At 36.0% G+C, this 24,965-nt stretch overlaps 2 protein-coding genes across 2 annotated transcripts; one reads left to right on the top strand and one right to left on the bottom strand.

Annotated features, from left to right (window-relative positions):
* The first annotated feature begins 5,315 nt into the window (after window positions 1-5,315).
* Window positions 5,316-7,102, top strand: LOC104085312 (F-box/kelch-repeat protein At1g80440-like). Its single transcript, XM_009589313.4, has one exon. The coding sequence runs from the start codon at window positions 5,591-5,593 to the stop codon at window positions 6,665-6,667; it is 1,077 nt and encodes a 358-aa protein (XP_009587608.1). The 5' UTR covers window positions 5,316-5,590; the 3' UTR covers window positions 6,668-7,102.
* Window positions 7,103-15,160: 8,058 nt separating this feature from the next.
* On the bottom strand, window positions 15,161-22,974 carry LOC104091628 (protein MLN51 homolog). The gene is made up of 11 exons (XM_009597004.4): window positions 22,251-22,974; window positions 21,095-21,197; window positions 20,718-20,983; window positions 19,789-20,630; window positions 17,437-17,533; window positions 17,031-17,159; window positions 16,555-16,610; window positions 16,393-16,438; window positions 16,057-16,256; window positions 15,491-15,619; window positions 15,161-15,400 (listed from the first exon to the last, which is right to left on the bottom strand). The coding sequence occupies exons 1-9, from the start codon at window positions 22,754-22,756 to the stop codon at window positions 16,229-16,231; spliced, it is 2,073 nt and encodes a 690-aa protein (XP_009595299.1). The 5' UTR covers window positions 22,757-22,974; the 3' UTR covers window positions 15,161-15,400; window positions 15,491-15,619; window positions 16,057-16,228.
* Between the last annotated feature and the right edge of the window lie 1,991 nt (window positions 22,975-24,965).

The raw sequence follows: 24,965 nt of genomic DNA, 5'->3' as shown, positions 1-24,965 counted from the left end.
GAAGAATTTAGTTTCTACTTCTTTGCTTATTAAGAACGGATTCAAATGTGTATTTGTTTCTGATAAAGTTGTTGTAAGCAAGAATAAAATGTATGTTGGAAAGGGCTACCTCACAGAGGGCATCTTCAAACTAAATGTAATGGTTGTTGACAGTATGAATAAAATTGCAGCTTCTTCTTATTTATTGGAGTCAAATGATTTATGGCATATTCGTTTAGGACATGTCAATTACAAAACCTTACAGAAGTTAATTAATTTAGAAGTGTTGCCTAAATTCGAGTGTAATAAATCAAAATGTCAAATATGTGTTGAGTCCAAGTTTGTAAAACATCCTTATAAGTCTATTGAAAGGAATTCAAATCCTTTAGACTTAATTCATACTGACATTTGTGATATGAAGTCGACACCATCTCGAGGTGGGAAAAAGTATTTTATTACTTTTATTGACGACGCCACTCGATATTGTTATGTTTATTTGCTTAATAGTAAGGATGAAGCAATTGAAGCATTTAAGCAATACAAGAATGAAGTGGAGAATCAATTGAATAAAAAGATCAAAATGATTAGAAGTGATAGGGGTGGTGAATATGAATTTCCATTTGCAGAAATATGTTCGGAATATGGAATTATCCATCAAACTACTGCTCCTTACACACCTCAATCCAATGGAATTGCGGAAAGGAAAAATCGGACATTAAAGGAAATGATAAATTCTTTATTAATAAGTTCCGGATTACCGCAGAGTTTGTGGGGCGAAGCTATCCTTACAGCTAACCGAATATTCAACAGAGTACCCCACAACAAAACGCAATCTATTCCATATGAAAAATGAAAAGGAAGAAAACACAACTTGAAATATTTCAAAGTGTGGGGGTGTCTAGCAAAGGTACAAGTTCCTTTATCTAAAAGGGTTAAAATTGGACCAAAAACTGTTGATTGCGTTTTTATTGGATATGCTACAAACAGTAAAGCATGTCGATTTTTGGTTCATAAATCCGATAATCCCGAAATTCACGTTAATACGGTAATAGAATCAGATAATGTTGAATTCTTTAAAACCGTCTATCCGTATAAAACTGAATGTGAGTCGTTAAGTGAAAGACCTAAACGACCTCGGGAAAAACCAAAGAAAAATACTCCAAGTATAGAAGATTCAAGGCGTAGCAAACGTCAAAGAATATTTACTTCCTTTGGACCAGATTTTGTGACATTCTTGCTTGAAAATGAGCCTCAAACTTTTAAAGCAGCGATGTCATCTTCTGATTCAGCATTTTGGAAAGAGGCAGTCAATAGTGAGATTCAATCAATTTTGGATAACCATACATGGGAATTGGTAGATCTTCCTCCGGGAAATAAGCCTTTAGATTCGAAATAGATCTTTAAACGGAAAGTGAAAGCTGATGGCACTGTTGACAAATATAAGGCAAGACTTGTTGTCAAAGGTTATAGACAAAAGGAAGGCCTTGATTACTTTGACACTTACTCGCCAGTAACGAGGATAACATCTATTAGGGTGTTAGCGGCACTAGCGGCCGTGTATGGTCTTGAAATCCATCAAATGGATGTTAAAACAGCTTTCTTAAATGGAGAATTAGAGGAAGAGATTTACATGGAACAACCTGAGGGTTTTGTGGTAACTGGTATAGAAAAGAAAGTGTGCAAACTTATTAAGTCGCTTTATGGACTTAAACAAGCACCCAAACAATGGCATGCCAAATTTGACCAAATAATATTGGCAAGTGGGTTTAAAATCAACGAGTGCGACAAATGTATTTACATTAAAAATACTCCAGGTCATGAAGTCATTGTTTGTTTATATGTTGATGACATGTTGATAATGAGCAAAAATATGGCAGATATAAATGCTACTAAGCGCATGTTGGCTAGCAAATTCGATATGAAAGACTTAGGAGTTGCTGATGTGATCTTAGGAATCAGAATTTACAAGACTCCACAAGGTCTAGCATTATCACAGTCTCACTACATTGAAAAGGTACTTGACAAGTTCAAGTATTTGGATTTCAAAATTGCCAAGACTCCAATTGACGTGAGTTATGCACTTCAAAAGAATGAAGGTGAAAGTGACTCACAACTGGATTATGCAAGAGTATTGGGAAGTTTGATGTATATCATGAATTGTACACGACCAGATATAGCATGTGCTATTAGTAAACTGAGTCGGTTTACAAGTAATCCCAATCACATACATTGAATGGCAATGAAACGAGTTTTGGGGTATCTCAAACATACCCAAAATTACGCTTTGCATTATAACAAATATCCCTCCGTGATCGAGGGATATAGTGATGCAAATTGGATCACTGGATCATCTGAAGTTAAATCCACAAGTGGATATATTTTTACAATTGGGGGTGTAGCAGTGTCTTGGAAATCATCCAAACAAACGTGCATCGCCCGTTCTACAATGGAATCTGAATTCATAGCTTTAGATAAGGCCGGTGAAGAAGCTGAATGGCTTCGGAATTTCTTGGAAGATATTCTATTTTGGCCCAAACCTTTGGCACCTATTTGTATACATTGTGATAGTCAAGCGGTAATAGGCAAGGCAGGGAGCATTATGTATAACAAAAAATCTCGTCATATATGGCGGAGACACAATACCGTTAGACAACTACTCTCTAGTGGTGCTATCACAATTGACTACATAAAGTCAAGAGATAACGTGTCGGATCCACTTACAAAAGGCCTATCTAGAGAGGCAGTTGAAAGATCATCCAAGGGAATGGGGTTAAGGTCTAGGACAAGTCATCATGACGGTAACTCTACCTAGCAGACTAGAGATCCCATGAGCTAGGTTCAAAGAGATCAAACAAAGCTATGAATGACGGTTCAACATTGTCAAATAACTCAACCCATTCTCGTGATGAAGACAATGTTCAGAAATCGAGGTAAAGCATTAAGGCTTTTTGATGAGTCAACAAAGCTTAAATTTTTTTTAATGATTTGTTAAGTCTGGCAAGATATGACCAGATAATGTGTCTACAAGATTACACGTTTAAAAATCACTTATGTGAGTGTGAAGTGTAAGCCGCTTCAAGGGGAATGAAAGTAAATGCTCATTCTCTAAGCACTCATGAAACCATGCAGTGTTCATGGCTGAAACGAACACAACCATGAGAACCATAAATGGTTAAGGATTGATTGTGTGACTTATGTTGTCTAGGTATACAACAAAGCTCGACGGTTCAAAGATATCAAATCTAACGATGGACCGAGTATATCCGATATAAGTTCACTACGGAAAGTTCAAAGGGAAACCTACTTATCCAGATGCAATTAATCCTTGCATGTAAAACACACACACGTCCGTGCATTCCTTTATTCTATAGCCATTCCCCATTTATGTGGGGGATTGTTGGGATTTTAAACTTGTGTAGTTTAAAGAGGGTGAATGAGAAATGGAGGAAAAATAAAATAGTTGAGTTTCCCTTTGGCAAAGGGACATTGTCCCATATCGGAGGAAGAAAAGGATTTTGATGGGTATATATATAATTGCTCTTCTTCTAACTCTTAAAGTGTTAAGAAAAAGGCAAGCCTCGCGCCGTCGTCGTCATCGCTCACTCGGCTCGGCTTCGGCTTCGGATTTGGTCAAAGATCGATTGATTGATTAATCTTTTTGCACAAAATTCCTTTCAATTATTTAATTAATTAATTAAATAATTAACGAAAAATTCAATCCGGAATAACCCATGACCCGCGACCCGGTTCGGTCAGGCCCGTTTTCTTTTTCGGATTATTTTAAATACATTTTTCCCGCAATATTTCAAACAACCCTTTTCCAACAGCCATGGCTGTTTCTGAAAGGTTGCAAACCTTTTCAGAAACAATGCCAGCAACTCTATAAATAGAGTTTGAATCCCAGAATCTTTTCTTACGAAATTTTCTGAGCTTCTTCTTCTTGTTCTTCTGCACAATAAATTTCAGTGTGTTTTACAGCCTTCGAGTGGCTCGCTGTTCACCGGCGTTTTGGTACCAACACTCCGGTGAGTTAAATCATTCTATCTTGTGAGGATATATTCCAGCACCTCGAGTACTTGAGGGGACTAATTTCCTTAAGGACACACTGTGTATTCAGTGGGCTCGGTTTATTCCTATACTATTTTTTGTTTTCAAGAATCTATTTCGTTAAACAAGTATTACTAACTTTCTGTTTTGTTTTTCCAGAAAGTTTAATTGTTTATTACAGCAATACAGAATTATAACAGTTTGGTTATACATTGAACTGAATTCTTGAAGAAGAAAAAATTGAGCATGACTTTCTAAGTTTGAAAAAGTGATTTTACTACTTTTTTTCATGTAAAGTTTCATTTCCCCCCGACAAAAACAACAATAGTTTTTCGCGTGAAATGCACGTTTAAATATAATTTTAAATTTTAAATACATTGTTTCAATTTAATTCTAAAAATTATTTTTTTTCAAAAATCACATTTTTATGTCCAAACATCTGCTAAGACTAGAAATCCTTAGTGACCAGCAGTAAACAATAATAAACGGGGTCAGAAAAGGATGTATTCCAAATATATAGATATTAAATAAATGATGAAAGACTAAGACTAATAAGAAACCGTTAGTGACCATCAGTAAACAGTAACAAACGGGGTCAGAAAAGGATGTATTCCAAATATATAGATATTAAATAAATGATGAAAGACTAAGACTAATAAAAACCGTTAGTGACCATCAGTAAACAGTAACAAACGGGGTCAGATGGTATGTATTGCAAACATAAACATGAAATAATTATGAAGACTAAGACTAACAAACCTTTGGATATCTTTTACCCATATTCGATATTTAAATCAATCAATAATTAAAATATATCTACTACATTCACCTTAATTAATTGCTTAGTCATACTTAATACATATATATATTTTTATCTCAATTTATTATTGAACATATAATATATTTATATAGTTTCATAAACACCTAAAGTGGATAATTTTTTGTCGAAAACAATTGTCAAACCAAGCAAATAGGCAGCTAACGTAATGGTTAATGTCTTAATGATATCAAGGCACGGAACAACCGAAATAACTTCACTAACATTATAGACCTCTAACCCTCTATTAATAGCCAGCAATTTTAATTTTGATTATAACCGTAATAACCAAAGTTGCCCTACTTGTCAATCTGTGAGAGATGCACAACTTGACCCCCCCCCCCCCCTCTTATCGATCTCTTCTCGGATTCTCTTTACCGGATAATCAATTTAATGTTTACTTTTCCTAATCAGTATATATATATTTTTTATATCTTAGTTATATTTAATTTAAGCCGTTTGGGGACGGATACTTAGCTTATTTCTTCCAAAAGTAAACTCAGTTTTGTCCCTATATATTGTCAATTCATGCGCAAATCAGTATAAAAAAACATCCGCTTACGGTTTTCTGAAACCATGCCTCATAATTTATGTCCTTCCTTCTTCTTTATTTATCCACTCACATTTCCCTCCTTACAACACTGAAAAAACCCAACTAAATCAACTTCGGAATTTCTTAACTTTGGCCTCACTTTCTTCTGAAACTACACAGTTTGCAAGCAATATTCATCATACAAATCAAAAGCCATGGACCTGATCCCAGGGCTACCTAATGATTTAGCACTTGAATGTCTCATACGACTTCCTATTGACCAGTTCTCTAAAGCAGCTTCAGTATGCAAAACCTGGAACGGCGAGATTATGCTGCCGGAGTTTCGAAAACGGCGGACAACTTCCGGGTTGGCCCGACCCGTTTTATCCATGGTCCAAGCTATGGTTGCTACTGTAAAAAAGCCTCAGGGTGACACTACCCTCTCGTCTACCCAGATTTACCGTCTCTCCATATCTGACCCGGAAAACGGCTGTTGGTACGATTTGCCACCGATTCCGGAGTTGATTGACGGGTTGCCGAAGTTTTGCCGGATTGTCGGAGTTGGATCCGATTTAGTAGTGATTGGCGGGTGTGATCCGGTTACTTGGCGGGTTATGGACTGTGTTTTCATCTACAACTTCATCTCCGGGACGTGGCGACGCGGAGCGGATATGCCAGGTCAGCAGAGGTTGTTTTTCGGATGCGGTTCGGATTCCGATCAGGTCATCCTCGTCGCCGGCGGACATGACGACGAGAAGAATGCGCTGAAGTCGGTTCTGTTATACGACGTCGTGAAAGACGAGTGGGTTGCAGTGCCTGACATGGTGATGCAGAGAGACGAATGTAAGGTTGTATTTCACGAAGGTAAATTCCACGTCATTGGCGGTTATCCTACGTTGGCACAAGGTCACTTTGAAAAAAATGCTGAGGTGTTCGACTTTGCCACGTGGCAGTGGAGTTTGGAAGATGATTTCTTGAGTGTTAATAATTCTCCTCATACTTGCACTGAAGGTGATGATGGGCGATTGTACATGTGCCAAGACGGTGACGTGGTCGTGAAGGAACATGCAACGTGGCAGAAGTTGGCAAGATTGCCAGCTCAGATTTCCAACGTGGCATATTTGACAGCGTGTCAAGGGAAGTTGATATTGGTGGGAAATGCAGAATTATCTGAGGAACTCCATAGTGTTTATGCTTTGGATATGAATGAAAAACCAAGAGTTTGGACAAAAGTAGAGACTCCAGATGAGTACAGTGGTCATGTTCAATTCGGTTGTTATTTGGAGATATGAGATTTTCAAAGGCAATCGATTATTAACAAATTTGTTCTCGGGTTAAAGAATGAGAGTGATGGGAGCATTTCAGTAACAGTAAAGTTATCTTTGTGTGATCTATAGGTTACGGGTTCGAGTCGTGGAATCAGTCACTAATGCTTGCGTTAGGGTATACTGCCTACTTCACACTCCTTGAGATACGGTTCTTCCCCGGACCCTGCTTGAACGTGTAATACTTTATGCACTGCACCGCTATCCTAGTAATTTGGCCCAAAGAAAAAAAGAATGAGAGTGAGTTGAGCTATATTCTTAGTTGATTCTTTTCGTTTCCTCTATTACATGCATAGTATCACTCAACTATCTAGCAGTGATTGCTCTTATTAATTTTGGCACAGTTGTGTTTCAGCTTTTATTTGAAAATAACTAGTAAAAAAAGCCTAGTTTTGGCCTCCATATATATTCCATTGCAGTGATCATGTTAGAGACCTATTTGTATCACACTCTTGCTAAATCTAATAGAGAAAAAAATACCACTTTTGTTTGGTACTTACTAGAAAAATACTTGTGTTTCGAATTTAATATTTTCTAGGTGTTCTTTTTAGTTTCTACGGTTTATAGAGATGATTGAATTATCGTTTTGCCGTAAAATTTAGTTTTATGAGCAATAAACTGAAAGTTGAATGATTATGTGCATAACTATTCAAAAAATGAAAAAAAGGGATATATAAGCACAAAATAATAGAGTTGAAAAATGGATGGTTAATGCCTTAATGGCAAGTGGATCAATGATATCACTTACATTGGTTTCATCATATTAATATTTATTACATTAATGTTGGAGCTGACTTTGTACATAGATTAGCTAAGACACACACACTGGGATAAAGACTTCGAGTTTGTCAAATCAACTTGATTTGATAAGATGTTCTTCTTACATCTTCTTGTTGAAATATCAACAATAAGAATTAATGTGATAAAAATATTTAGTACTATTAATTAAAAGGAAAAATTGAATTTCTCAAGTTTTGAAAAGCGCGCGGATGGGGATGCATGTTTAATACGACTGGTTATGATTTGTATCTTTCATGATTTAAATGTGTGAATTTATTTACTCAGGTATACTGTCAATAAGCATAATAATTTAACACACACATACACACATTTATATATATAATTTAGACTTTACTTTTCCTCTAGAAGCTTGCTCGTACAAGGAAAAGCTGAGGAAATTTAATCTTTTACCTTCAAAATGCTTGAAAATGAGAATCTGTGTCTTCTATGAGTTCCATAGTCCACCTTCAAATGTTTGTCAATAAAAGCCAATATCATGAAAATAGAGCTCTTTTACTATGTTTTTTCAGCTTGGATTTAAATTATTTACACCGACAATATAAAAATTTCTTACACCTTCAGTGTAGTTTTTACCTATGTTAGGATCGGGAACCCGGATGGGACGGAATTTAGCCAAATAACGGTATAATGATAATAACAAAGACAATTGAAATTGATAACAACAGTAATTAAAGTAGATAAAGAAGACACAAATTTAACGTGGTTCGGTCAACGTGACCTACGTCCACAAGCGGAGAGGAGCAATTTACTATAACAATAAGAGTACAAAATTAGAGTAAACACTCTAATTAATCCCAAATACCCTAAGAGAATAACCTCACAAGATCACTCCAAAGAAAGGGTTCACACAAGTGCTTCCCAACACTAACTCTCATACAAAACACTCTTGATAAAGGAAGAAAGGAAGAAACAAGAATTGAAGACAAGTCTTGTTGGTGTGTCTAAAATGAACTAATAGCCTTCCCTTTTATAGGCAAAAAAGTCTTAGCATCTTAGGTGTAAAAGAAGAGATACAACTTGTGCAAATGATGTCCAACACAAATGCAATATTTTTGGGTCCCAAAGAATATTGCCAACAAAGTCTACACTTTGCAAATATGCTTATACTTATGTGAGATGGACTCCATTAGCCAAAATATTGGCCATAATTACAAATCTCCACCTTGGCCTAATTTTGGCTGATATAGTAAATTTTCTCCACCTTCTCCGCAAAAACCCCAATGGGCATATGTCAAAATTCAATGCCATCAAAATCAGACAAGTTATCGGATACCGAAACTGTAGTAAGGCCTATAACATTGGATCCCAATAAAGTATACAACGAACCAGATCTGTGTGCTTTCATGATCACAAGAGCACCATGAGAAACTTTCAGAACTCCACCTTCACCTGTGTACTTGCACCCAAGAGATTCTAGAGTGCTCAAAGAGATGAGATTTTTATTCAAGTTAGGAACATGTCTGACAGCAGTGAGAATTCTCACCACACCATCGTGCATTTTGATTCGGACTGTACTTTTTCCAAAAACTTTGCATGCAACATTATTGCTCATCAAGACAACTCCACCTCAAATAGATTCATATGTGGTAAATAAATACCGATTGTGACACATATGATAAGAACAATCCGAATCTAAAATTCACTCATTGTTAGATTTGAAACTATTATTAGTTGCAAAATAATAGTTCCCTCAGTCTCATCAGCAGCTACACTTGCTTCGGCAGTGTCAATATTTTTGTGCTCATTTTTCCTTTCATTATGCTTTTCTTTATTTTTCAACTTATAGCATTCGGAGATATTGTGACCTTTCTTATGACAATAGCGACACTCTAAATTATTGTATCTAGATATGGAGTCGGATTTGCCCCTAACAAACAAGCCAACTTCCGCTTGAGTTCCACTAGCTTCCCCAGTAATATCACTATCTATCAGTTCTTTTGATTTTAAGATAAATTTAATATCCTTATAAGATATATTATCATTTGCATAAAGCATAGTATCTCTTATATGCTTAAAAGATGGGGGTAGAGAACAAAGCAGTAACACAGCTTGATCCACATCTTTAATTTCAGCATCTATATTACTCAAATCCATGATAATGGAATCAAAGGTGTGAAGATGAGAGAGAATAGAGGTACCTTCACCCATACGAATTGTATAAAGCTTATGCTTCAAGCAAAGTCTATTTTCTACCGTCCTCTTCATATATAAGGTTTTCAATTTTTTCCACATGCTTTTAGTTGTGGTTTCTACAGAAACTTCACGTAAAACCTCATTTGAGAGATTTAAAATGATACCTGCTTTTGCCTTTTTGTCTACGATGGCAAACTCCTTGTCCGTCATTTTATCCAGCTTCTTCTCCTTTCCTTGTAACGCCAAGTCTAAGCCATCCTGAGTTAGGATAGCTTCCATCTTTAATTGCCACATTTCGAAGTTTGCACTTCAGTCAAATTTCTCAACATAGGTCTTTGTTAGAATCATTTTGGCTATTGAAACTAACCCGGTTAGATCCGGCTCTGATACCAATTTGTTAGGATCGGGAACCCGGGTGGTGCGAAATTTAGCCAAATAACGGTATAATGATAATAATAAAGACAATTGAAATTGATAACAACAGTAATTAAAGTAGATAAAGAAGACACAAATTTAACGTGGTTCGGTCAAAGTGACCTACGTCCACAAGCGGAGAGGAGCAATTTACTATAACAATAAGAGTACAAAAGAGAGTACAAAATTAGAGTAAACACTCTAATTAATCCCAAATACCCTAAGAGAATAACCTCACAAGATCACTCCAAAGAAAGGGTTCACACAAGTGTTTCCCAATACTAACTCTCATACAAAACACTCTTAATAAAGGAAGAAACAAGAATTGAAGACAAGTCTTGTTGGTGTGTCTAAAATGAACTAATAGCCTTCCCTTTTATAAGCAAAAAAGTTTTGGCCTCTTAGGTGTAAAAAAAGATATACAACTTGTGCAAATGATGTCCAACACATAATGCAATATTTTTGGATCCCAAAGAATATTGCCAACAAAGTCTACATTTTGCAAAGATACTTATACTTATGTGAGATGGACTCCATTAGCCAAAATATTGGCCATAATTACAACCTACTAAATCAGGTCATTTACCAATTTGTATAGGTTACCAATTTATACTCAATATAGAAAATTACATATAACTGGTTTTTAAATGCATTGATTGTAGTTGACACTGCTCCAATGGGAGGTTTTGGTTTAAATGTCCCTCTCCTTTGTACTATTTTGCTAATGAATAAACAGGTAGGGGTCAATGTCAAACCCCTAACAGTAACACTACAGGAGATGAAAACCTGGGTGGATGGTTTAAATTTTAAAAAAATAAAAATGCATTGATTGTATAAAATATTTTACTGTCAGTATATCGTTTGGTGTGTTTCTCATGGATCTTTCAATTTTCAATTACTATCAACTAAGATCTGTATTTCTCATTTAAAATGTGTACTTACCCATTGCTGCTATTTGAACCATTCATTTTGCCATTAAAGCTAGACTTCTTATTGGTTAGCAATTTACATTGAGAGTTCATCTTTATGCTTCTTTATTGGAGTGACACTCAAGAAAAGAACAAACATAAAGAGAGAAAAGAGGCGGGAGAGATTAAGAGCCCGTTTGGACATAAGAAATTTTTTTTTTTTTTCAAAAGAATTTTATTTTTTTTCGAAATCAGCGTGTGTTCATAAAATATTTAATTTTCACTTGAACATGTACTTTGAAAATTTTCGAAAATTTGAAAAAGTGCAAAAAGCTGTTTTTCAAAATTTTCACTCAAATCACTCACAAAACTTCAAAAATAACCCAAAATTATATTCATGTCCAAACACAACTCTAAATTTCAAATACCATTTTTACTTGAAAAAAAATTTTCCCCTATTTTAGAATTTTACAATTCTTATGTCCAAACGCCCACTAAGACCCATTTGTTCGTACATTTATTTTTCTTTTTTCTGGATATTTTTTTTCAAAAACGTGTTTATCCATGAAATTTTGTAACTTCTTGGAGATTTTTCCAAAATGGGTTTTTCAAAAACCAAATTTTTCGGAAATTCTTTTCTTCCCCCCTCACAAAAGTGCAAAAAAAATTCATGTGAAATTCATGTCCAAACATAATTTTAAATTTTAAATATTATTTTTTAACTTAACTCAGAATTGTATTTTGTTTTCAAAGATTACAATTTTTATGTCCAAACGCCTACTAAGAATTACTAATAGAAAATTGAAGCTCTCCTTTATTCCCATTTAATTCATGAATAGCTTTTCCTTTTCTTCCTTTCCTTTTCCTTTTCCTTTTCCTCTTTTCTTTATTCCTTTCTCTTTTAGACAACTTTTACTTTTTTTTAGCAGCTTTGTCCAGCTATCGAGAATCTGATATAGTGGCTGAAAATGTTGTTACCCACAAAACTACTTTACAATTTTTTGTCACGTTGAATAAGTAAATTCTAATTCTGAAACTTACTAAACTTACCTTTTGAGGTTCACGTTAAAGATTGGGTCGTTTGGTTGGAGAAGTTGGGTAAAATAATTTCAGCATAAAATTTCGCATAAAACAATATATATATTATATAGTTGGAAGAATTTTTAAAACTAATCTCCACATGACTAAAATACAAAATAATTAACCTAAAGTATGAAAAAAAGAAAGCTTTAAACTTCATCTACTAGTGTTTAAAATAATCGGAACTTAAAAAAACGCGTTCCAATTTAAAACGATAGGCACAAAGAAACTCAAGTGTCAATAGCATATGGCTTACTTGCTTTGAATCATAATATTTTTTCACAATTTTAATAGAGGATGGCCTTACGATACCTGTAAATGTAAAAGTCAATAATGCATTTAGCAGCAATAAAAAGTCATTGCGTACAAACGAAGAGTTTGAGGTCACTTTCATTTGATAATAAATAAATAAAAATTGAAATTATATTTACTGATAGTTTAAAGAAGTTTTATACTAACATTATGATAGAAATGACTGGGGCAGAGTACTTAACCTATTCTACGAGTTGTCAACATCATGCTTACTATATAGAGATATAAAAGACAATTAATAAACGGATAGTACAAAATCTTTTGACATCTCCAATATATAAAAGAAAACCTTAATATAAAAAGTCACATGTTTTGTCTGCTTACCTATTTGCCAAAAACCATCAATTTTTTATAGAAGTAAAGACAGAGTCGGATATTTCCATTCACCGTTTGTGAACAGACAAAGGCAAGAATCCGTTAAAGGCATGATAACGAAACAACACTTGAACATCACTCTTCATGTTGTTGATCTATCGTAGACTTGTGCAGAGGCTAGAATTTAAAATTTATGTGTTTGTAATTTTAGTCTTTTTAAGTTATTAAGTTCTAAATTAATAATTTTAAAATACTCAGTGAATTTCTTAATATAAATCAAAAATATGGATCAAAACTACTGAGTTCGGCTGAATCCTTAAATCGAACGCTAGCTCCACCCCGGATTTGTGTGTGGTCGTTTTCCTTCTAGAAGAATCAAAGAATATATTTGTTATATAATTTCCATTTGGGGGCAACAGATGACCGTAACATACACTCACACTTCTCTTTAATTCTTTTACCTCCAAAAAAGAGTGATCCAATTTTATCCAGACAAAGGGCAAAACTCAAAAGCAAGTAAGCTATGGTCCTCCACCCTTCTCTCGCCTAATTGAACTCATTATCAGCATCCTTCTAGAAGATCGAATCAGCATTTCTTTTGGCACGATAATCTAGGCAAAATACATAAGTTGACACAACGACCAATCCAAAATATCACTCTTTCGTCTTAGGATGCCTAACCGACGCACCGATCATTCGGGGAGGCAGGACACTGCGAGGTGGGTAGTTTATCTGGGACGTTGACACCTGAATTATGGACCAAATCACTATTACACATTTTCTGTGGGTGAAAATAATATTACACACTCAATCTTTCAATATATGAATTATGATTCTTTGCAATTTGAAAAGAAGAAAATGGAAATGATTTTGAAGATCTCTTTTATTTATTTTTAGAGTTCTTTCGTGTAAAATCAACAATTTTTGAACATTTTGACATAAAACTAAGTTACCGCCATTCAGTTTAATCAGCTACTACATTTTGTCATTGGTGTGGTGTGTCACCTTGAATCAGTTGCATGTTTTTTTTTTTTTAACTATGTGCAGTGATGGTTAGATATAGATGAAAATAAATCACCTAATTTCCTCTGTTGATATTTCAACATAATCTCCCAATTTCCATCAATTTCATTGACCCTGTGTCATACCCGTGGTGCTCAATTAATCAACTACATGTTAATATCCAATGAACCAACGTTTATTTTATAATTAAACTATTTTTAGTGTAACTGCCCAACTGCAGACTTATTTAGTGAGATTGGTTATGCTTTGTAAAGCTCATACTGATGGAGTTTAATTTCCCGATTTCCATTACTTAAAAACATTTTTCTCTTCCATTTGATTATGATCTTTGCATACACAATCCCATTACTAAACCTGGGGAAGGAAGCAATAAAAGAAAGAAATTATGACTCCACCAACCACTTAGGCCTGCCTAATAAGCATCCCACTTGTTTCCACAATCCCAATAAAAGATATCGAAAGCTTGAAATGTATGGAACAAGAGGCTTTAACTCCAATCAAAATTTTAGAGTCTACTAAATCGAATCACTAAATTCTTAAACTCGTGACCAAGTAAGATCCCCCAAACAACAGAACTGAAATTCCTAAGAATTGAGCTTGACCCTAGGAGTTACACATAGACAGTAATTCATTGGCAAGGTTATTGTCAATCCCATTTGCACATAAAACTGGGAGACACAACTAAAGTCTAGCAAAACAACTGGGGGAAGGCTTTTCCTTTTGCCTTCTTTCTAGGAAAGTAAGACAAGTAATGCACGGATGTTACGCAATTACTAAAACTATACTTTGTAATATCGACCCTCCCCGTGTCAACAGAAGAGGATAATTTTCATATTACTGTATTTTGCGTATTTGGAGTTTTTCCATTTCTGTTCATTCAGTAGTTATATAGTCATTCTTCAAGTTGTCACAATTGTAAATCTCATCATCGAATAAGGCCTATAGCGAATCTTAATAACTCAGTTGGTTGGCTAACTGAATTTTTACCAACCTTATAATTCCCTTCTCCTACCTCCTATATCTAATTTTAAAAAGAAGAATAAGGCCACGGGATAAAAGAAAAAAAGAACCTTTTGTAATCTGTTACGGTTTGTGTGAAAATGATGAAGTTGAATCAACATGCATCCGACTTCTATAGAGCGACAGAGAAATGATGTTTTCGTTTAATGAGTGTTAACAAAAAGTAAACTGAAAACAGAAACAGCGTTGAAAGCATTTATCCATTTAAAAATCTCACAGATTCTTTCTGCGAATAATAAAATCTACTCTTCTCTTAGATTTATCCATTTAATTAAAATAATATTGATTTCTCCTATGGTTTAAATGAGGCAGTTCGTGATGCTCCAGTGGACTGAAAAGTATGTAATGCTTAGGATATTGCGACGTGTTCAATATTTTGAGGGTTTTGACAATGTGTAATGTATAACTCGAGCATTATAGAATTGGTTCCCTCAATATTAAACCTGGTATGAAATTTATGGCCAATGGAGAATATCTATAGAGCATTAAATTTCAGCGGGTTCCAAAGAAACTCACCAAGTTACTGAAATCAATTGTGGCCACTAATGGAAACTTGAAAATACAAGTTGGCATATATTTAAAAGGTGCAAAAAAAAAACACGCTAAAAGAAAACAGCTGCACAATATTTCTGGGTTCTAGCACTTTACCATTAGTTTCCTAAAAGGGAAACAAAGAAACCCAAGCCACAAGAACCTGAGATTCAAAAACAAGGTAAAAAAACTTATTTCTTCAAATTTAAAAAGCAACAATCAAAGCATGGCGTTTAGATTTCTGATATCTTACCATATATTCAAACAGATAACTGCCACCTGTCAAGCTGCAGTGTATCTCTGAAAGCGAAGCAGCATGAGCAGGCGTTTGTTATGTTAACCTGCGATTGATTATTGCAAACTCCAAATATGAACACAGGTTCTGAAGGAAAAAAAACATTGTAAGGATTAATGTAAGATATAACATTGCTAAACAGAGCATAAAGTTAAATCGCAAAAAACCATAATGACTTCTTTCAAGTTCAACAGTCTCCAGCTTAGTTACTTTCACCTTTGTTGGTGAAGGTTTGATCCCACCTTGTAACCCCCTTCTCCATTTCCCTTCCCCTACCCCTTATGTAATTAAAAAGAATTGCTGAGAAGCTGGGGTAGAGCAGTTGCTAGAGTAATGCCTAATCCTTGAGGATCTCTTTTGGTAAGTTAAATAAACAATTTTATTGATGTGGGAATAAATCCCACACACAAGCAGTATACTCCTTTAGGATTATGCATACAGCATTTTAAAATACCAAATCACCTTGCAAGAAACAAGGCACAACAGAAAGCAGCCATATTAAAGTCCCAGAGACAAATCATTACCTACAGCTTTACCATATATGAGAACCCCAGATACTCCAGATCAACAATTGGAGTTAACAGAGGGCCTGGGTAAACGCTGCAACACCACAAGTTTTACTTGGAGATTTGCAACACCCGAGAAGTGCGGTAATGACAATAGATCATGATCTTAATCTGCTTATTACTCTTTGGCTCATTGGTCAAACTTCATCTCTGTATATCTGCGCCCAGAATATTAAAGGAAACTCAGAATTTTTGTTAAAGTTAAGCAAACAGGATATATACAAACAATAGTTGTACAAAAAAGAACTTCAGGAATAAGATATCTCAATGCAGAAATATGGAATCGAGGCTTGCCTGCGAGGGTTCTTCTGTCGCTGTCCGGGATTATCATTAGTTAGCTCTGGAGAATGAAATTAAGGCAGACAAGATCAGATACAGAGGCAAAAATTTTGTAACACCTAAGTGAATTTCGCAGAACTAGTAGAACAAAAAGTGGAAATGATAGAGCAGTCATACCATTCTTCTGTTCAGGCTTCCTTTCATGATTTGGTTTACTGGCACTATCCTCTTTGCTGCAGACAAAAGTAATTGTTAAGATGGATTTCAACTTATTATTTCTATAATACTGCTCTAAACATCTAAAGCTGCAGTTATTCATATTAAAAAAGAAAGTACTTTCTCAAAGGCGAACAGGATGTACGAAACAACTTTTATTGGTGAAAATGAATCACAGAGACATTTAACTATAATCTTGCAAAGCAATGACACAAGAACTCCCTTCAAGTAAAACTGTCCAGAAACTAAAAAATTCCAGCACAATGCATAAGAAATGTCAAAACAGACAAGATGAATCCCTTGAACTTTCAAGTCTGCTATATGTGATCCAAAGGAATGAGAATTATAATATTGAGCAAAGTACGACATGGAAACTCAAGCCAGAAGGAAACACAAAAGAAGCTGGAATATCTTCTAAACCAGCCAAATATACTGACCTTGGAGCAGCAGTAAGAGATGATATCTGACCACCAGATGGCCGAGCATGATAACCACCATCAAAAGCAAAATACGGTGAACAGTATGTTGCGCCCAATGCTCGTGCAGCCCCAGCTAAAACTGGCAACCTGGAGATCGGAAAATGACATTATTTAAGTATTACCCCATTCGGCATGACGATGAAGACATATTAATGAATAGATTCATTCTGCTAAATTCCAAGAATTCAGACAGAAAGGATAATTCATTCCCATGCATAGTTACGATCTCCATACAGTACAAGGCGACAACTTCCTCACTCTCTCCCCTTTCATTTTGTACAGTACAAGGCGACAACTTCCTCACTCTCCCCTTTCATTTTGTAAATATTTTGATTAGCATCACAGTTGTTAAAGACAACCTTACCATGTCATATCGGAGTTCTGGCCAACATATCCAGGGAAGGCCATGCCAACAGCAGGAACCCTCATGCCACCAGGTTGCTGGCCCCCAAATTGCATGACTGCAAAATTCCATAACTTTGTTAATAACTTCCACTGGGAAATCCAGAAGTACAAAAGTGATCCTTCTTAAGAATGTAAACTACTCGACTCAATATAATCATAGCAAGATTTCTGGAAAAGAAACCTAGCTAATTTGATATTGTTAACTTTCTCCCAATCCTTTTGTCCTTTTGTCTTTTTGTTTTCTTGAGCCGAGGGTCTTTCGGAAACAGCCTCTCTACTCCTTCGGGGTAGGGGTAAAGTCTGCGTACACACTATCCTCCCCAGACCCCATTAGTGGGATTTTACCGGGTTATTGTTGTTGTAACTTTCTCCCAAGAAAAAGGTACAAGATATATACAAATCAATTTTATTAAATCTTCCATCAGAACCACCTCTCTACTCCCTCAGGGTAGGGGTAACGTCTGTGTACACACTACCCTCCCCAGACCCCACTTGTGGGATGTTACTGGGTTGTTGTTGTTGTTCCATCAAAACAACATTACAGAACAATTAACATAAGGAAGTGCATTTTGGAACAAGAGTGATATTCAGCTAAAAAGCTAAGTTGCTCAGACACGGGGTGCGGGTGTCCGACACGGGTGCGGATCTAGAACTCGGATCCTTCGAGATGTAAATTCTAAGATTCGGGGATATGGATCCTAGTACGGATACGGATACAGGGATCTGGCTAAAAATAATTCAAAAAAATAAAAATATTAAAATATCTCTAAACTATGAGAAAAACTTACGTATAGCTCGTAAAGTGTGGATTTTTTTTTTATTCTCAAGTTGTAGATAAGCAAATGATTGAAGTATGTTATTTTCTTCAAATTTACCCTTGTTTTGGTTCTGATTACGGGAATCAAATTGTATCTCGTCTCGAATTTTTCCGTCTGTCGTGGTCAAAGTACCCAAAATTGTCTGGCCAGATCCGGTATGGATGCCATAACCACAACCATACTAGTGTCGTGTCGACACAGGTGCGGCACCTAAACTGCTGTGTCGGAGCAACTTAGGCTAAAAGTATATGATTTTAGTATATTTTCGATTCATTGTGGTTTAATTCATAATTGATGTTGGAGTGATTTTTGATGAAAGTGGAACTAAAGTGAAGGATTTGGCAGTAGTTGGAGTTGGAAACACATCAAGAACTAAAGTTACCAGGGGACGTCTAGAGTGCTCGCATCACTAGTGTGTGGCCTGCAAGAGATTTTACAAGTCGTGCAAGACAGTGAAGTGAGGCCATCGCGACAACCATCGCAAGACCTCCATGAAGGTGGATGTCAAGGTGCTCGTGCTACGTCCCCTAAGACGAGTGCTAAAAGTTCTCCTAGCCGACTTGGGATTGAACTAAAATGTCTCCTACACCTATAAATACACCCTAAACATGATTTTTAAACAACTTTTGACCTAGGAGAGTAAGGAACGGCAAACCAATAATTTTTATCCTTTCTTCCGGCAAACCAATAATTTTTATGTTTCTTTGGATATTTGTTGTTTGACAACCATGTCTATGTGGAGCTAAACTTCATATTCTAAGGTTTTGGTTCTTTCATGAATGTTGTGATTTGAATATTGATTTCGGCTTGTTAATTCATCATATTAGTTTATTTATTCAATCATGCACTTAATTATTTAATAGCTTAATCACCAATTGAATACTATCTATGAATCTAGGGATGAATTTGGGGGAGGGAATTCCAAATTGCAAACAAGATTGAGTAGAGCATGTTTCTGAACATGTACCTCGAGGAATGATTTCACGGTTAGGATAGGGATATAATTAACAGTCTTGCTTAGTCATTACACAGGAATTACAAAAGCGTTCTTGTTAACTCTAATTCCATAGGAATATAGGCGTTAGATTGACTTTTCTCCTACGAGTAATATTAACCATGTGACTATTAAACTAGATAGATTGAGAAATTGAATCCGTTGAAGAATACAACAAGATGTTAGATAACCCATCATCCTATATCCCTTTCATCACATTGATAACATAAAAATCTGCTTTTCCTCTGTTCAAAGTTCATTATTTGTTTCTTTTTAGTTTAATTTGTTTAAAATCACCACTTTTGGGTTTATTCCTTGCTTAGATAATTAGGATCGTTTAATCTAGTTAATATTCATAACAAGTCCTCGTGGGAACAATACCCTACTTATCACTTTATTACTTGTCGACCGCGTACGCTTGTGTGTGCGTTTGGCCGCAACAAAGAGCTAGTTTCCTTCTGCACTTCACATTTATAGATGCTAGATATGAAAGGTCTACCTGGCAAATACGGTGGAGTTGCAGATAAGTTCTGATCAACATGACCACTACCCATGCTTTCAGGTGTGCCCATAACTAGTGTTCCACCATAGAGAGCTGATCCCCTTCCAGTGCCCTGAAGAATTCCTTTTCCTTTTACAACCATAGCACTCTTTGATTTACCCGACTCCGAAGAAGACTCAAGCTCTCCATGAAAGGTATTCATAGTTTGTCCTGTTTTGGGGGGAGAAGATTGAGATCCAGTACCAGATTGCTGCACAAGCTGCTGGGTAACTTGCAAAGAAGGCTGTCCTCGACTGTGAGCAGAATTTCGCTGAGTGGAGTGGACCTTGGTTGGCTGAGTAACTCTGCTACCTTGGTTATTGGGTACAGGGTATTGGTAATTCATATGTGGCAATGTATTAAATCCTCTTCCTTGGCCTCTCAATGGCTGAGCCTGCTTAGAATTTACTGATGAGGAGCCAGGAGGCATATGTAAGCTGGATGGAAGCTTCCCAGAAACTGTAGATATAGGACCATCAATTTTATATTTGTCTATGCCGCTAGAGCCACTCACATCCTTCCCCCGCAACATTGCAGTTGATTGTGCAGCAGCAGAACTTCCGCCCAAAAGAGAAGGCTGTGCACGGTGGCTGCTTGTCCCGGTTTGCAATTCCCTCGTGTGTGTCGCTGTAATTTCTTTAGTCGAAGGACCAGAGGGGTAAAATGGAGGAGAAGCATAATTCAAGCTTGATATAAAGCCTTGCTTCGCAGATGTAATTCCATCATTTTCGAAATTTGATACAGGAACAGATGCTTTGCCAATGCTATTATGAGAAAGTTTCTCAACTGACTGACCAGATCTGGAGAAAAAATTCAATATGAGAAAGAAGGTTAAACAGAATAATTGAGGAAGAGACGAAAGGAAAATTAGCTGACTTGCAACTCACCGCTTGTTCAGTGGAGGAGCATCAATGTTTTCCTTAGATAATGGTCGATACCTTCTTGGCCCGCGACCTCGCACACCTTTTGATGCATTGTTCTGAATCTTCTGGTTATTATCGGTACTCTGATTATAATCGTTGATGTATGTGTCTGGTCTTCTTCCCCGTGAAGTTCCACGTTCAGCCCCTGGTCTTCTTCCCCGTGAAGTTCCACGTTCAGCCCCTCGAGTTCTACCACGACCTCGATACCGACCCCTTGAAGTCCTTCTACCCTGAGAAATTAGAAAGAACAATTTAAGACCATACAATTTAATGCGCAGAAAACTAGGAAACAAGGAAAAAGAAAGAAACCACAAAAATAGCACAAAACTAAAAGCACTCACCTCTCCATAATGCCTCTCCTCCATGGTCAACTCTTCAAACTTGTCATGCCCCCATTTCCAATCATCTTTTGATTCCCATAACTTTCTTCCACCAAATGTACGCCTAACAAAACAAGTGACATAGGACAACCGTATAAATTTCTCTCATTACTACAGAAGCTTATTTGTAGTGAAAATTTTTCTATCACAAGTTGCAAAAACGTATAAGTAGTGAAATGTCAAATTAAAATGTTAGTAAAAACTACAACTCACAACATCAAGCAAAACAAGGTGTGAATTGGGGGTGGGGGAGAGAGCAGAATGTTCCATTAATCTGGTATAGTAAATCAACTTAGTAGCACTTTATATAGTTTGAGTGCATTAACTGCTCTTCTCTTTTGCAGAAAAATACGAAGGGGCAAAAGAAGCACGTTATGTTCAAAGATAATCTTATTGTCTGACCTAATATTTCAACAAAGAGAAGAAATAGCAAATGCAGAACTGCAGTCCTTTCTTTCTCTACCTTTTAGACATACTAATTTGCTACCCCGGATTCTATAATAAGTCGTTCCTGCCAGCATCTGCTTGCAACACAAAATTTTTGGCAAAGCAAGTTCTAGGACAAAAGGCGGCACATATATTGTTGTAATGACTAGAAAACAATGCACACCCTCCCTGCTAATTCTCTTTTTTGAACGTCCAAAGTATACAAGAAAAAAGTACCAGCTATAATAATTACTCTTGTTAGGCCATCTATCAGCACATAAGTTTAAGAATTGAATAACAAGAATGTTGAAGTTACCAAAGTTTGGCTGCTTTAACATATCGAATCTTAATAATTTCAAAATCATAGGGAGAACATGCACTCGAAGCCTCTATGACAATACAATTTTTTTTTTTTTTGATGAAGTTTCTATGACAATACAATTTAAGCATAGACCAAACTTAAATTCATGAAAGCATATAATCCATTACCAAAAAATTATGTGCAAGTGATTCTATTTAGTTTAAGGTGCAAGACAAAAGTCATAAATAAAATTAAGGTTCTTTGGCTCACTTATTTCTATTTGACTTCTAACAAGCCGATTCTCTCAAATAAGATTTCTCAATATATATCAACAACAACAATAACAACAACATCAATGTCCCAATGCCAAGCTAATTGGGGCAAATTAACCTGTGTGGGGCAGCTGCAGCATTGTCTCGAAACCTATCATCGTGCATGTAGAAAGCACCGGCAGTGGGAACAGAATAGGGTTCATTCGGTTTATTCGCCTCTCCCGGAACAACAACAACCTCATCGCCGTCGCCATCATCCATCCCTGAATTCAATTCCCTCACTACTTCCTTTACTACTTCATCCTCCTCACCTAATATTGCTTCTGCTTCACCAACAGTACTTTCTTCATTACCTACACTACCTTCATCATAAACTTCCTCTTCTTCCACATACTCTTCCTCTTCTAATTCGTATTCCTCGTCGTATTCAGCAGCAGCGCCTTGTCCCTCCTCCTCTGAATCGTTATCAGAGTCGTCAATCCTCCTTGAGGGCTTTTCTGTCTTTTCCTCACCTTCTTCATCATCACTACTTGCCTCTCTCCTCCTCATCTTCAACGACATCTTTGCTTCCTCCGGATCGCTCTCGTACTCCTCCACTTCTTTTTCTCCCACTCCCGCCATCATCAATAGCACACCCAAAAAACAAACTCTACACCAACAGTATTAACAAAAGAGCCCTAAATTGACAAGAATTTTGAATGAAAGATTGGATAGTTAGGGGATGTGATCTGAATTTCGCGGGATTAAGGTATGGCTTTGGAAAAACCTAGAGTTTGAGAGGGGGCAACATCAGTTGATTTTTTGCTGGATATTTTGTTATTACTACGCAGTAATTATTTTACGCTTTTTGTGGGGTGTGAGTGGTCGTCAGCAAAAGTACAAATAAGGAAAAAATCTTGGGACTTTAAAGTCTTTCCTTAGCCAGCTGGTCGCCTTGGCCCATTAGAATATAAGGGGTTGGGATTCAGTCCAGTATTCTTTAGTCCAGTTTTCCTCAATAGACTTGTAAGATGTTGCCACGTCTGTTTCCAATATTTAAAGGCCAAGATCCTCTTGACATTTATAATCCATTTTGTATTATTTTAAATCCAAACAGTAACCCTGTTTTTGGACCATTACGGTGAACTTCGACGGCAGTAAATACATGAATCCATAGTTTAAGAGCCCGTTTGGACATAAGAAAATTTTTTATTTTTTTAAAAAATAATTTATTTTTTTTCGAAATCAACGTTTGTTCATAAAATTTTAAATTTTCACTTGAAAATGCATTTTGAAAATTTTCGGAAATTTAAAAAATTTCAAAAAATTAATTTTTAAAATTTTCGCTCAAATCAATCACAAAACTTCAAAAACAATCTAAAATTATATTTATGTTCAAACACAACTCTAAATTTTAAATAGCATTTTTACTTAAAAAAAAAATTCGCCTATTTTGAAATTTTACTAACTCTTATGTCCAAAAGCCCACCTAACTTCCGTTCTTCTTTTCCTTTACCTTCGTTCCTCAGTTCATTCAGACTGGAAATCATATGCCCTTTCTTCTCCTCATCTTTGTGGTTTTCTTTACGACTCAAAATACTTTCTTTAGAAATTTTTGGTGATTTTTGTTTTTGTGAATTTGTCCTCTTAAAATTGTGAATTTGTTGAGATTGTGAAATTTTGTTCTATGTCAAAGCAATTTCAACAAATAGAAAATACAAGAATTGTTGTAGAATTAAGATAAGTATCCAATCCTAACTTGTAAGCTTTAAAAATGAAATCTTGAGACCAGTTAAAATCATGGGCTATGTTACTTGCGTCAATCGGAAGTTCGCAACAGAAGTTAAGAAATGGGTTGTTTGCTTTTGTTTGAAATAATATTAAATGAGAATGTCAGGAAGATCTTGACCTTTAAAACTTTGGCAACAGACGTGGCAGTATCCTACAAGTCCGTTGAGAAAAACTGGACCAAAGAATACTGGAGGGGATCTCAACCAGAATATAGGCTTCAAAACTTTTTTCACTTTCGCACTTCGTGGATTGCGGTGACTTGTGATCTTTTTAAGCAAAAACAAAAAAAGAGAGGATAATTGTGATTTTTCCTCTCAAACGAAGATGAATTAGCAGAAATGAGAATGTGAAAATACATGTGCGGGCTTATTAGGATAGATAAGATGAGAAATGAAGATATTAGGGATAAGGTGAGAGTGGCTCCCGAAAGAATCGATGCTAAGATGGTTCGGACATATGAAGAGGAGAGCCATAGATGTCCTAGTAACGAGGTGTGAGGAGAGGTTGGTAAGCCAAAAATATATTGGAGAGGGGAAATTAGGCAAAAGTCTAGGCTACTTCAACTTATCGAGGACATAACCTTTAATATATAGGAGAGTGTGAAAGCCGAGAACTAGAGTAAAAAGTTAGTAGGTAATCGAGCAATTTTTCTTTTCTATACCAGTAGTATTAGTGTTAGTCTATATTCTTAGATTTCTATTACTACTTGTTGCTTCTTTCGCTTAAGTTTTCTTATTATCTTGTTGTTGTTATTACTTATTGCTACCGTTTCTTTTTTCATCTTTCCTTGAACCGAGGGTCCATCGAAGACTGTTTTTTTTACCTTCTCAAGGTAGGGGTTGTATGGATCAAAATCTATCTTAGTCGAAATGGTATTAGTAAAATATTCCTGGGATGCCACGTGCCGAAGTAATCTAATTATCAGTGAAGGCCGCGGTCGAAGAGTCAGCAAGACCAACGTCGAGGAGTTGTCATCGAGGCCGAGGTCGAGCACCCTTAACAGAGCTGTAACGGCTAGTTTCGAGATAGGATACAAAAGAGAATATTCTAGTGAATATTCTCT

This window comes from Nicotiana tomentosiformis, chromosome 6 (genome assembly GCF_000390325.3).
Source record: "Nicotiana tomentosiformis chromosome 6, ASM39032v3, whole genome shotgun sequence".
Taxonomy (NCBI): Eukaryota; Viridiplantae; Streptophyta; class Magnoliopsida; order Solanales; family Solanaceae; genus Nicotiana; species Nicotiana tomentosiformis.
The sequence above is the reverse complement of the archived record's forward strand: the minus strand, read 5'-3'. Positions and strand labels throughout refer to the sequence as shown.